The sequence below is a fragment of the Notamacropus eugenii genome, chromosome 2 (assembly GCF_028372415.1).
Source record: "Notamacropus eugenii isolate mMacEug1 chromosome 2, mMacEug1.pri_v2, whole genome shotgun sequence".
Taxonomy (NCBI): domain Eukaryota; kingdom Metazoa; phylum Chordata; class Mammalia; order Diprotodontia; family Macropodidae; genus Notamacropus; species Notamacropus eugenii.
The window spans coordinates 431,049,707-431,064,242 of NC_092873.1; the positions used below are offsets into that span (position 1 = coordinate 431,049,707).

General features: G+C 42.7%; 1 protein-coding gene across 2 annotated transcripts in view; it reads left to right on the forward strand.

Annotated features, from left to right (window-relative positions):
• PLXNA2 (plexin A2) overlaps positions 1-14,536 on the forward strand; it is a 350,823-nt gene that overhangs the window by 127,413 nt on the left and 208,874 nt on the right. For both annotated transcript variants that reach the window (XM_072647950.1, XM_072647951.1), the window contains exon 4: positions 9,566-9,700. In XM_072647950.1, coding sequence (XP_072504051.1) covers positions 9,566-9,700 — 135 coding nt within the window. The remainder of the gene's footprint in view (positions 1-9,565; positions 9,701-14,536) is intronic.

Consider the following 14,536-nt stretch of genomic DNA (forward strand, 5'->3'; position numbering starts at 1 on the left):
TCCTTATCTTGCATCTGATGAACAATCCTAAATCATCATGTCCAAAACAGAACTTATCTCCCTGCCGAAATACACTTTTTTCCCTAACTTCTCAATTTCTGTTGAATATTCCACTTTCCTTTCTAGTCACTTAGATTCAAAACTATGAAGTCATCCTTGACTCTTCATTCTCCTTCATCTCCCATTTTCTATTAGTTCTCAAATTCTATTCATTCTACCTTTAGAACATCTCTTGTATCTGTCTTCTTTCTACTTTAAACAGCCTCCTCCCTAGTTCAAGTCCTTATGTCTTTCCTGGACTATTTTGGTAGTGTCCCAACTGGTCTTCCTGCCTCAGATATCTCCTCTCTCCGATTCATCCTCCTCATAACTGCCAAAGTGATGTTACCAAAGCACGGGTGAGATGAGATGTTATTCCCCTGTTGTAGAAGCTTCCATGACTCCCTTTGGCCTCTAGAATAAAGTACAACCTCTTTTGTCTGGTATCTAAAGCCCTTGGCTCCAACCTCCCTTTCCAGACACCCCATCACATTTTTTATATTCCAACCAAACTGACTGATTTACTATTCCCCATATTTGACATTCTATCTTCTTCCATGTTTTTGTCCAAGCTAGTTTCAATCTTAAATGTTCTCCCTCCACACTTCCTCTTCATAAAATTTCTAGCTTCCTTCGCAGCACACACAGCTGATTCACCCTGGTTGGTAGTCCCTTCCCCCAAATTCCTTTGTATTGGCTCTTTGTCTATTTTGTATGTACTTATCATTGTTTATGTTGCTTTTCTCCAATAGAACATAAGCTCCTTGAGGGCAACTATTACTTTTTTGTCTTTGTTTCCACAGAACCCAAAATAATGTCGGAAACATAGCTGATTAACTGAATTAGCTGTCAATCTCCTAGTGACACTTGAGTATTAACAGAGAACAACATTGTTTGTCTACTCTTAGCCAATACCAAGGCAGTCAAGCATAGTATGTACAGTAACTGGATCATCCACAGAAATCTCTGTTCAAATACTGACTCTGGTGCTTGCCAGCTGTGTGACTACAGAAAAGTCGATTGTACTTTTGGAGCCTCAGACAAGTCTCTCATAATATATTATGCTTTATAGAAAGACTATCATCTAAATGGGTGGTAGGAGTCCTTGATATATTAAAGTGCTGTTGTTGTCACTGTCGAGTTGTTTCAATTAGGTCCAACTCTTCATGATCCCATTTGGGGTTTTCTTGGCAGAGATATGAATGATTTGCCATTTTCTTCTCCAGCTCATTTTACAGATGAAGAAACTGAGACCAACAGCTTAAGTACTTGCCCAGGGTCACACAGCTAGTAAGTGTCTGAGGCCAGCTTTGAATTCATGAAGATGAGTCTTTCTGATTCCAAGCCCAGTGCTATCCACTGTTCCACCTAATTGCCTCTATATATTAAAGTAACTCATCTTAAACTGGGCCTTAGCAGGGATTTTGAAAAACCATAATATCATAGATATAATTCTGGAAAGTTCAGAGACTGTCTAATGAATCCCTCATTATACAGACAGGAAAGACTTGTGGCCAGGGAATAGACTATCACCTCTGTGCAGAAAGGAAAGGAACATTTAGATATCAGTTTTCTGGAACCAACATAAGTCATTGCATTTGATTTGTTCTTTTAGTGTTTTCTTGATTTGTATTAGTGTGGTCATTGAGTGTATTGTTCACCTTTTCCTGCTTTTTTCACCCTGCATCAGTTTGTAGAAGGCTTCTCCTGTTTCTCTGAATTCCTAATGTATATATTCCCTTAAAGAACAATAATATTCCATTACAATTATGAACCACAATTTCTTCAATCTTTCCCCAATCTTTGGGCACACATTTTGTTTATAGCCTTTGGCTATTACTAACAGTTCTGCTATGAATATTTTGGTAAATATTGTACCTTTCTTTCTATCATTGGCTTCTTTGGGTTGTATGTTCACTAACAGCATCTCTAGGTCAAAGGATATGTACAGTTTAATGACTTTTTCCCCCATGATTCCAAACTGACTTTCGGGCCAATTCCCAGGCCCACCAAAAATTTATTAGTTTGTTGGTCTTTCCATGCCTTCTCCAATACTGATCATTTCTTTTACCAAATTTGACAATTTGCAATGATACATCAGACTTGTCTTAGTTTACTTTTCTTTAAGTTCTGTAGCATTTTTTCATATAGTTGTTGATAGTTTATATTTCTTTTTTTGAAAACCTGTTTGAATTTATAAGAAACTCTTCTTCCACATAAGCCAAATGTTTTTCTTCATACCTTGAAGTGCTTTTTCTACTGCTTCACAGTGGTGATATATAGTGAAAAGACAAAGGTCCTGGACTTTGAGTCATTGGTCTTGTCCAAGGTTCACCTCCCTGGGGACCCTTTTATTCAGCCGTCAAAGAAAGGGTTGATCTCTAACTTCCCTATTCATTCTAGCATTATATGACTTCAGAAAATAATAATAATAATAATAATAGCTAATACTCATATAGCTCTTCCTAGGTGGCAGGTACTATGCTAAGCACTTTCCAACTATTATCTCATTTGATCTTCATAACAACCCTGGGAGATTGTTGCTATTAGTATCCCCGTTATACAGATGGAGAAATGAAGGCAAACAGGGTTAAATGATTTACCCAGGGTCACGTAGCTAGTAAGTGTCTGAGTCCAGTTTTTAACTCAGGTCTTCTTGACTCTAGACCCATCACCACCAATGGCAGATAATGAATGGTATTATCTTTCCTGGCATAGAAAGAAACATTAGAAACTGATTTACTTAATAATAACAGGAATAATAGATATTTAGATAGCATTGTGAAAAGCAACGTGTATAGTAGATAAAGAACTGGCCTTAGAGTCAGAAACACCTGGATTCAAGTCCTACATCTGACACATTGGCCTTGTGACCTGGAAAAAAGTCACTTAACCCCCTTTGTGCCCTAGGTAACTCTGAGACTATAAATTACATTGGAAGAGGAAGTTTTCTCATCTGGTAGATCCATATACTATTGAGCACACTCCAGTCCCTGTAGCATTTTGCATGCACTCTAAATACGTCATCCCATTTGAACTGCCCAACCATCCTGTGGAATAGGTAATACAAATATTGTACCCATTTTCCAGATGAGTAAACTGTGGCTCAGAGAGATTACATTATTTGCCCAAAGTCACATAGCTATCAGTTGGCAGAGCTGGTATTCAAACACAGTTCTTCTGACTCAAGACCTAATGTGTTTTGTACTACACAACAGCTGTCTATGAAGTGTGGCATGGGTAGGGCCCAGATAAGGAGCAGAGTCAGGAGAAGAGTCACAGAATCCCAGACCCAGGTTCTCCCCACTCTGCTATACTGCCCTGAGAGAGTCAGGAAAACAGAGGAAGTGAAAAGGGATAACATGGACAAGCCAGGCCCCTATTATGTGCCAGGTCCCTACTAAACAGTCTGCAAATATTATCTCATTGGGCCTGATCTTGAAAAGGTGTCTTTTGGTCCAATTCTCTGCTCAGTGCCCAGTCCTTATTTCAACTGCTTTGGGTGATCCCTGAGGCTGGGGCAGGGGGGATTGGGAAGGGTTGCATAAGCTTGGGCTAAGCATAGTGATGGAGGAGAGAGAAACTTCTTGGTTTGACTTTGCTCCCTTAACCAAGAACTTGAACGAAATAACTTATCAGCTTAATTTGGGCTCATTTTGGACCTTGTTAACTTAGCTCTTTTGTTTGTTTGATGTTTTTAATTTCTGAATTATTTTCTGATTCAGTTTAAAAAAAAACAAAACTGTAATAGTTGGTTTGGAATCTGTCTAGAGTTCAGAAAATTTGTGCACTTCCACCCAGTTAGTTTACATCATCTAACCTGATTCCTTGCCTGCATCCCCCAACCCTGGCCTGGAGAGCTAGCCCTTCAAGAGCCCTGCCTTTGGATTCTTCCTTCTAGAGCCTGGCTCTGTCGTCCAGGTCATGTCCTAGATGTGGAGAGAAAGCTTGTTCTCACTCCTAGTGGGTTAATTTGTAACCTTGAGTAGGAGAGTTGGATGGGGACTCAGAGGGACCGAGCCACTTGTGTGAGCAAAGCTTGCAAGTCACTGTCCTGGGGAAGAAATGAGATGAATCAGGACTTCCTTCTCACACCCCTTTGTAGGACCAGGAAAGGAGCAAAGTATATTGGAAACAGCCTGGTTTTTTAAGTCAAGAGACTTGGGTTTGAATCCCAAGTCTGCAATTTGCTATCTTTGTGACTTTGGGCAAGTCATTTGGTTTCAATGGGCCTTGATTTCCTTATCTGTAAAGTGAGGGGATTAGATCTGAAGCCCTCCAAGATCCCCTGCAGCTCTAAATTCTTTGATGCAATGCAGTGACCAGTCTCCCTACTTTAAGGAACAGAAAAACTGAGTCAAGGAGTAGCCATGTACACAGCAGGGCAAGCCAAGACCCCTGACTCCCAATCTTCCCAATCTCCCTTTAGTTACTACAGAAGGGGCTACTTCGCTGATGCAGTGGTCAATGATCAAGGACCCAAGCTTTGTCAGGATTTTTAAGGATGCCTCTCTTTAATGGATGTGCCTGGATCTGTCTCTTCCATGAAAGTTCAAAGTCTGTTATGCTTAATCACAATCTGTCTGCTGTCAGAGAACACTTGTATTTGGAGGTGGAGGAGGGGGTTAGAATTAGTCCTCTGGAAGTGGGGGAAGATGCTTCAGCCTATGGTACGGTGGTTCAAGACAAAAAAATGCCATGTGATACTGTGGCAAGAGTACTGGCTTTAGGAGTAGAGGACCTGTGTTCAAGTCCTGTCCAGTCTGGGCCTCAGTTTCCTCCTCAGTAAAATCAGGGAGATTTGACCAGGTAACTACTTCTTAATTCTAAATGAGTGATCCCATCATCCAAAAACTAAAGCTCCCCCTGACCCCAGCATGGGAAAGGAAAACAAATGACCTTCTTCCCCCTACTCCCAAATATGGGAAGGAGAGATTTCAGCAGTAGTTGTCAAGGCAACTGCTTTAAACATCAGGTTGGAAAGAGGAGGAGAATAAGGTTTGAAGAAGAGAGGGGGGAGAGGAAAGTACAGAACTGGAGAGCAACAGGGGAACACTACAATAGGGGTGGGTTGGTGCTATACCCCTGAGGTCTGCTTTTCCACCCAGCCCCAGGTCCAGGGCCCCACAACATTGCCAGCACTAGAAGAATGGAGGTGGACAGTGCCAGTACCCTCTTATCATTCCCCTTCCCTCTGAAGATTGAGCCACAAGTGGTCACAGGAAATGAAGGGAATGGAGAGCTGGGGCCCCCAGTATCTCTGTCCATGAAAGTTGCAGGGACTGGGACCTCACCTCCCCCACCCTGGCCCTGGGCCCACAGTCCACAGCTGTCCTCCAAACGGGCGCCAGCTGTGCCCTTATCGTGTTTCTCTGGCAAGTGTGCAAATTCTAGACAGAATAGAGGAATGTGGCCCACTGGACTGATCTCCCTCCCCCAGGCCTGCAGTAATCCTAGCCAGAAACCCCACCCCTGTGGCCTCTGTTCATCTTCTCTCACATTGGGGGTGGCAGTGGGGGGTGGCAAACAGAAGAGGAGGCCCGGATACTGATCAGGAAAGACACCAAAGGGGACAGGTGGAAATAACAGGAATAGAATTAATAATGATAATACCAACTCAAATCTCCATAGCTCTTTAAGATTCAAAAGGCACTTTCCCCACGGCAACAGTCCCACACAGTAGATGTAAAAGAGAACCTAATATTAAAATCATCCAAGAGAAATACTTGGCAGCCTCATGTTGACTATGGCACCGAGGCTAAGAAGCCTGAGTTGTTTGGCTTTCAATTCAGTTCTATTGCAAAAGTATTTGTTGAATTCTACAGTAGGAGTTGAGGGGCCCCCACAGGAAATAGACACTCCTGACATCCCCGATTCCCAGAATTTCTCCATTGGAAGGGACCTCACAAGCTGTGTCTGATCCAGTCCCTGCCCAAACAAGAACTCCTCTATGGCCTCCTCATCAAGTGGTTATTGGGGCTTTGTTTGAAGATCGCCAAGGAAAGGGCACCCACTACCTCTCAAAAACGTCAAAACCAAAACAAAACCTTCCTCCTGGGGGTACCTCTAATTGTTGGAACATTCCTTCTTTCCTCAAGGCAGGATCTGTCCTGTGCTCCTTTGGCTTCTGTCCTTTGGGGCCAAGCAGAATGAGGCTAAATTCTCTTCTACACGACAGTCAATCAATCAGTCATAACAACAGCAATTATGATAATGTGATAATAGCTAACATTTCTATAATATAGCACTTCCTACACTGGGGACTGTGATAGTCACTCTACAACGATTATCTCATTTGACCCTCACAACAACCCAGAGGCGTGGGTGCTATGATTTTCCCCATTTACAGATGAAGAAACTGAGGCAAACAGAGAGTAAAGAGATTTGTACAAGATCAAATAGTAGTGTTTGTCTACCGTTGGATTTGAACTCTTCCTGATTCTAGGCCCTACACTCTGTCCACTGTACCACCTAGCTGCCCCAAATAAACAAGCATTTCTTAAGGGCTTAGTGTGGAACAGGCATTGCACTGAGAGACAGAGACTGAAGGAAGACAAAAAAACCTTGCCCTCAAGAAGTGCCCGTTCCAACAGGGAAAACAGCATGTAAAACAACAGAGCTTCACATACTGGAAGAGACACATCATGGTCTTCACCCCACCTCCATCTTGGCTTTAGTCTGTCCTTTTTCCAGCTAAACATCCCTCCTTCCTTCATATGGCAAGATCTCCAGCCTTGGACTCTCTCTAGCTTACTAATGTATGAAGACCTTACACAGTCTTTTGCAGGGGCAGGAGGTGATCAGACTTACCTCTGTAGCAGGACAATATATAATAATGTACTGCATTGAATATAATCAAGTGCCCAGAATGTGTTATAAACAATAGTTCAGGTAAGCGGAATAAATGAAAAGTGTGGACTGAAGTGATCTGAGAGGACTTCAGGGATGAACTGGGTGTCATTTGAGCTGCACCTCCAAGGATACACAGGACTTGTACTGGTAGAGGAAAAAGAGATGGTATTCTATCTTTCCTTGCTATTGCCCTCCTTCTGTTTTGTTGTTTGTTCTTCAGTCATTTTCAGTCATATATAACTCTTCCTGACCCCATTTGGGATTTTCCTGGCAAAAACACTGAAGTGGTTTGCCATCTCCTTCTCCAGCTCATTTGACAGGTAAGGAAACTGAGGCCAACAGGGTTGAGTGACTTGCCCAGGGTCACACAGCCAGTAAGTGTCCGAAGCCAGATCTGAACTCAGGAAGATGAATCTTTCTGATTTCAGGCCCATTCCCTCTGTTGATTATCTACAATTTATCCTGTATGTTCTTCTGTGTACATAGTTTTTTACGTGTTATCTTCTCCATTTAACCATGAACTCCTTGAGAACAGGGATTGTCCTTTGCCTTTTTTTTGTAACCCCGATGCTTAGCACACTGCCTGGCACATAGTAGGTACTTAATACGTGCTTGTTTCCTTTCTACTTTTCTATTTCACAAACTTCCCTCACTACGAATCTGGGCTTCTGTCTAACTACCTAGGTTTCTGCTGCGAAACTGCTCCATTCATTCCTTTATTAACCAAGCATTTATGAAGCTTCAACCCCTCTTAATTTCACTGCCTTCCCTCTTTTAATTGTTTCCCAGTTATCCAGTATATAATTTGCTTTGAATGTATATATGTATTTTGCATGTTGGCTCCTCCGTTAGGTTATAAGTGCCTTGAAGGAAGGGATTATCTTTTGCCTCTCTTTGTATCTCCAATGCTTAGCCCAGTGCCAGGCCAGTAGTAAGCACTTGATAAAGTTTATGGATTGATTGATTACTGTGGGCCAGGAACTGACTAAGTGCTTGAGATGCAAAGAAAAAAAAAGAGACTCCTTGCTCTCAGGGAGTTTGCTTTCGATGAGGGAAGAGGGGAGGTGGATGGCAGGGGAAATAAGTACACATAAGTGTATTCAGGTATACTCCACAAGGAAACTGGGGATGCGGGAAGAAGGATCAGGAAAGACCCCCTGTAAAATGCATCCCATGAACTGAACTTTGAAAGAAGCTAGGGATTGTCTAAGGTGAAGGCGGAGACAACCATAGCCTCAGCAAAGGCAAGGAAATAGAAGTTGAAACGTGCTGCATGGGGAAGGGTAAGTGGGCCAATATACCTGGAAAGTAGAATGTATTAGGGGGAGTAACATGCAGAAAGCTTAGAAAGGTAGGTGGAAGTCAGACTGGACTGTGCCCACCCCAGGCAATCAGACCCCTGTGCTTTATGGGTGAAATCTCTTCCTATCAAAAACTGCTTTCAGCTCTCAGCTCTCATCCAGCCTTCAGAATTGACAGGATCTAATAAACTAACGTGCTACAGACTGATAATGGATGAACATCTCTCCAGGCTATTTGTATTTTTACAAGGGTCAGTGCCTTTACCCAAAGGAATGAATATCTAATGATGGAATTTCAGGCATCAGTGACAAGCCTGAGTTGGGGAGATACTTTGAGGTGGAACTTGGACCTTCTCAGGCCCCCTTAAATCATACTGCCTGAATGACTACCAACATGGAAACCTGCCTCCTTCTCTCTCTGGTTGGGTTTCAGGATCTGGTCTCATTTCCCTTCCAAATATAGCAATGCCCCCTGAATGTCACCATCTTGCAGCCAACATGCCCGGGCAGGCAGACAGGCATAAATATATGCATTTGCATGCTGGCTAAGACATAGCTAGCGATGACATGCAAACAAAGATTCCCATGTCCAGTAAACACAAATTTGTAGAAAACAGAACCACTATGGTTCACCTTAGGCCAGTCCCATCTCAGGGACACATCCTTAAGAACTGGTATTTACAGGTTTGCCTTAAGGTTTATCATAAAGCACTTTACACATGTAATCTCATTTGATCCTCACAGCAACCTTGTGAGGCGGATGCTATTACTATCCCCATTTTATAGATGAGGAAACTGGAGCTCCCGACCTCTCAGGAGCTGGGGAACATTTTAGCCTGCCTGGGAAATCACAGGAATTGTCAGCTCATTTATTTTGAAAATAAGGAAACTGAGGCCCCAAGAGAAGTGGCCTGCAGAAGCTCATGCCATTTATAAGTATCAGAACTAGTATTTGAACCCCAGACTTTTGAGTTCACACCTAGCGCTCATCCTCTGTACCAAGGAATACTTAGTAATTTCCTCATCTTCTTTTGGGTAAGGTAGGGTGGGGTGGGATAGTGAAAGTCTCCAGGAGAGCAATTAATGGTTTCCGCTCCAAAGCGGGTTAAAAGTAAATTCAATTCAACTCAGTTCAATTCAACAAAGATTTGTTCAAATCTAAAGCATGCAAAGACATTATGCTAAGTGCAGGGAGATACCGTAGGAAGATGAAACAGACTTGGCCCCTGAGGTCATAAGAGTGTAGAGTCTAGGAGGGAGAATTCTACATATAAATAGGAGTCAAACAAAATGGATCTTGTGAGAAGCACAAACAAATTACTATGGGAGAAAGTTTTATGGAGATGCTAAGGACACCTCTGATTGTCTTTCAGATTCGGGCAGATGGCCCTCCCCATGGAGGGGTTCAGTATGAAATGGTCTCCATTCTCAAAGATGGAAGCCCTATCCTCCGGGACATGGCCTTCTCCATTGACCAGCGTTACCTTTACGTCATGTCAGAGAGACAGGTGAGTGCTGATATCCCGAGGCTACCCAGAAATGATAATGGGAGCACCTGTGCAGAGACTGTAGTTTGTTCACTGACATTGTTGGATTTTGCCATTTGGAAATCCAGAAGGAAGCCTGAGCCCAGGTCACCTGGGTTTTGATATAATAATAACTCCCATTTCTATAGAATTTTAAGGTTTCTAAAATACTTGCTTTATAGCAACCCTGCTTAAAGGGGGAATTTGGGGGAAGGAATCTATCATGTCATCAGCATGAGGCACTTACTGTACAGAAATCCCCTTCCCTCATGAATATTGGCAATTCCTCTGTAACTTATACTATTGGAGCGTTACCTAGGACACTGAAAAGTTAGCTGGTTGGGCTGTGGCTGCACAGTTAATATCTATGACAGACAAGGCTTGGACCCAGATCTTCCTGACTCCAAAACTGGCTTTATACCCAATATATCAGCCTTCGTCTATGAGTATCTCCATTTTATGGATAATGAAGTAGAGGTTCACATATACAGTCACGTAGCTGTTCCATAGTTATCAGAACTGAAATACAAATCCTCTGCCTACAAGTCTAGGGCTCTGTGCACTCCACTGCCTGGCTCTTCTCTCCTGTTCACTCTTGATCTTTCAAGGGGAATTAGAGAGAGACATTTGGGGGCCAGCTAGTTCCTGAATGCCTGCTGCCCCAGCCGCAGCTCCGTGTCTCTGAATATGATAAACTGCCCCACAAGAACAGGCCAGACTGCACAGAGCATCTTGGTGTGATTAGGAGGTAGATTTATGACCTGTGGGCCAGCAGAGTCTGCTGCTCTGGGGAGCCAACAAGGTGTAAATAATCCAGGCCTTGGTGCTTGGACCAATCTTGTAAGGGACCAACCCAAGTGAGGAATCAGGAGGGAGAGAAGAAATCTCCATCTTAGCTCACACTTGCATAGACCAGATGAAACTCAGCCAGCTGTGAGAGGGTGAGGTCATGCCTGGGAGAGGCAGAGCCTGGGCATATGCAATCTGCTGTGAGGCTTTAAGGAAATCTCATGACATTAAATTTGTATGTAGGATCATGCATTAGATAAGATTTAGCATTTAAACAATGCTTTAAGGTTTGCAAATTGCTTTATAATATTGTCTTATTTTGTCTTCAACAATAGCCTCCGGAGGTTGGTACTACTATTATCTTCATTTTATTGAGGCAGACAGAGGTTAGTGACTTGCCCAGGGTCACACTGTTAGTAAGGGTCACTTACTAGTAAGGAACTCATATCTCCCTAATTCCAAATCCAGCACCCCCTAGCTTTCTGAAACTACATCCAGGGCTAAAGATAGAAGTAATTTCAGAGGGCACCCAATCCAATCTCTTCATCTTATAGAGGAGGAAAATGAGCCCCACTAAAAGTGGAATTTGGATCCAGGTCCTTTGACTTCAAAGTCACTGCTTTTCCTCCTGTACCACACTAGCCACTAATCTGTGCCTCAGTTTCCCACATGTCCTGATGAAGTATTCATACTCCAGTTAGATGGTAAAAACTGGAATGTGCTAACTCTGATCTTCCATAACTAGGGAGAATCCAAATATAGGAAGAAAAAACTTTTGGCTGTTCCTAGCCAAATATAGAAAAAAACTATGGAGAAAGAGAATGGGGGGAAAGCTGACCATAGTTTCTCCAGAATCATATGTGACTGACAGTAGGGAGAGGGAAACTTTCTAAAATTAACAAGAAAATGAAAATGAAAAGAAGGGACAAGATTCTGTTTTTCATTCAGCCAACATTATTGGGCAACAGTCATTCATGCAGCATGTTTGTAGGTGGTTTTGTTGGTTGTTCAGTGATGTCTAGCTCTTCATGACCCCATTTGGGGTTTTCCCATTAAAGGTACTGGAATGACTTGCTCTTTCCTTCTCCAGCTCATTTGACAGATGAGGAAACTGAGGCAAACAGGGTTAAGTGACTTACCCAGGGTCACACAGCTAGTAAGTGTCACACAGCTAGTAAGTGTCTGAGGCCAAATTTGAACTCAGGAAGTTGAGTCTTCCTGACTAGTGCTGATGCCTTTATCTGCTGCACCACCTAACTGGCCGCTAGGTACTGTGCGAGTGTATGAGAGAAGGAAAAGATGCAAACATGGCTGTTCTAAGCAGGGGCCAATGGTTTTAGAAGGGACTTAGGATTTTGATGCTAGTGGAGACCTTTAATGTCATCTAACCCAATTCCCCCCATTTTAGAGAGGAGGAAATTGAACCCCAGAGAAGTAAGGTAACTTGCTGCTGGTCCCACGGCTACCTAAATGGAGAACCATGCATTAGAACAAGGCCCTCCTGGCTCTCAGCCCCATACCCTGTTGTTTCTCTTAAACGGCTCTTGGTGGTCTCTAAATTTGGGGTCCCTGACAAGATAGCAGAAGATGCCAGAAAAGGGCTGTGGGTTGATCCTTAATTGACATTTCCAAACTGGTTCTGCCAAGGTTTCTGGTATCCCTCCACCTCCCCTGCCTTTCTTCCCCTGAGCCCTGAGAAGGTCCCCAGTTCTCCCCTACTCCAGATTAAGAGGACCTGAGTCAAGTATACATTGATGGGTGAGAAGGAGCACAGGAGAACTAGATGGGGATATGGCACATCCAGAGAACAGAGATGGAATTTTAACTTAAACATTGCCTAGGAACAGACGGCACACACCATATGTGGGACACATGCAGGCAGCGTGAAGATCCACTTGGCTCCTCCTTCCTTTTTTCGCTTTCATGTGGCCCTCTCTCTGGAGCAGAACCAGTCCCAGGTGGATGATGACCCTGTACACCCCAGCTTGCCAAACGTTACAGATTCTGAATTTAGAGTCTGAGCTGATTTTTCATGTAAATGGATCATATCTGTGGCATAATTTGAAGGTCACCAGGAAAGTCATCCTATCCCCAAAATAACTCATCTGTGGACCTGTTACAGCACCTTCTATACCCAACAGTGATGATGAATTCCTTTCATTTTACTTCATTCTGGTTAATTTTAAAATACAAATACCTGGGAGAATGGTAAAAATATATCTACACACACACACATATTCATTCATTTCATAGCATCATAAATTTAGAATTGGAAGGAACCTTAGAAGACATCAATTCCAACTACCTCATATTACGGATGAGGAAACTGAAGCCAAAAGAGAGGAATTGACTTGCTCAAGGTCACAGGTAATAAGTAGCAAAGCTGAGATTCAAAACCAAGTCCTCTGATTCCAAATCCGTTCATTGCCCTTCCCTCTATACCATTTAACAGACATATTAAGCACCTACTATATACAAGATGAAGGCAGCTAGGTAATACAATGGATAGAGTGCATTGGTATAAATTTTCTGTTACCAGGATAGCCAATTGAGGTCAAGGAGCCAAAAGAATAAAAGTATTGTTGGGAGCCAAGGGTAGAGAAGAACAACTTTGAAGAACTAAACCTTACTTAAAGGTAAGGTGTAACCCAGTTTCAGCAGAAGGGCATTAGATAACTGGGAGATTTAGTGCAATGCAGCCATGTGCAGGAGGTAGAAGGTGCAGTACAGTACAGAAGGGGTGGATACAAAACCAAAAGTTTTCTATTCATTATTGTACCTAGGGTTAGCTATATTTGGACTGTATTTATTTTCTCTATATGTCCTGGCTCATTTTACAGATGAGGAAACTGAAGCAAGCAGGGTAAGTGACTTGCCCAGGGTCACACAGCTAGTAAGGGTCTGAGTCCAGGATGATGAGTCTTCCTGACTCCAGGTCAGGTGCTGTATCCACTGAACTACCTGCTGCCCTTTGCCAGTTATTAACTGAATACTTGTCCTCTCTGGTCTTCATATTCCTCGTACATAAAAATCCTCATATTCTTCATTTAAGTCTGTAACTTTCACTCATTTAGGTGTTTTTAAGGCAGTGTGACACAGTGGATATAACTAGAGGAAGACTTGCATTCAGATCCCACCTCAATTGCTAGCTATGCATCCTCAGTTTCCTCATCTGTAAAGGGGGATAATAACAGCACTTATGTTACAAAGATGCTGTGAACATCAAATGAGATAATGTATACAAAGTATATTGTAAACATTAAAGTGCTTATCCAAGTGTGAGCTAACATTATCGATAAAGTGCCTGTCAGCTCTAGATTCTTTTTGGCCTAGGAGAAAGAACTCAGGATCTGAAATCCAGGTTGAAATCCTGACTGTAATATATCTCAACTGTGTGACTGGGAATTTATCCCATCTGGGCCTTACTTTCCGTATTCTATAAAATTAAAATAATAATAATGCTGATATTACCTACCTCACAGGGATGTTGAAGTGCCATGTAACTAACTGTAGACTATTATAATCCTTTGAAATGCTTGTGGGAAGATAAGAAAGCCATCCCATGGGAGTTGGGGGGAGGCAGAGCAGAGGGCCTACATGAGAATTTCTAATTCAGCTTGCTATAAGGGAAGATGATGTGATAAGAATGAGGCAGGTGTGACTTCCCAGACACCAGTCTATGGATGCCACCAATCATGGGGGGCAGATGGCGATGTGAGACCTGGTCAGAGGAGAATGAAGTTTGTGGCTCTTCTTCCAGATTGGTGGGGTCCTCCTGGGAATCTTAAAGCAGTTCTGAACTAAAGGGAGATCCAAAAATAGCAGAATTGTTCCCACAGAGCCATGCCCTAGAATTGAACTCTCCTGGTTAGAGGCTGATACCTGGATGGAGAAATTACAGATACTTAAAAGCACAGAAAATAACAAAAAATAGCATTCCATCCCCTCATCTCCTCAACTACCCCCCCCCCCAAAATACAACAGAAAATAAAGCTGAAACAGAAGGAAAAGAAAAATAAGAGTTTCCTA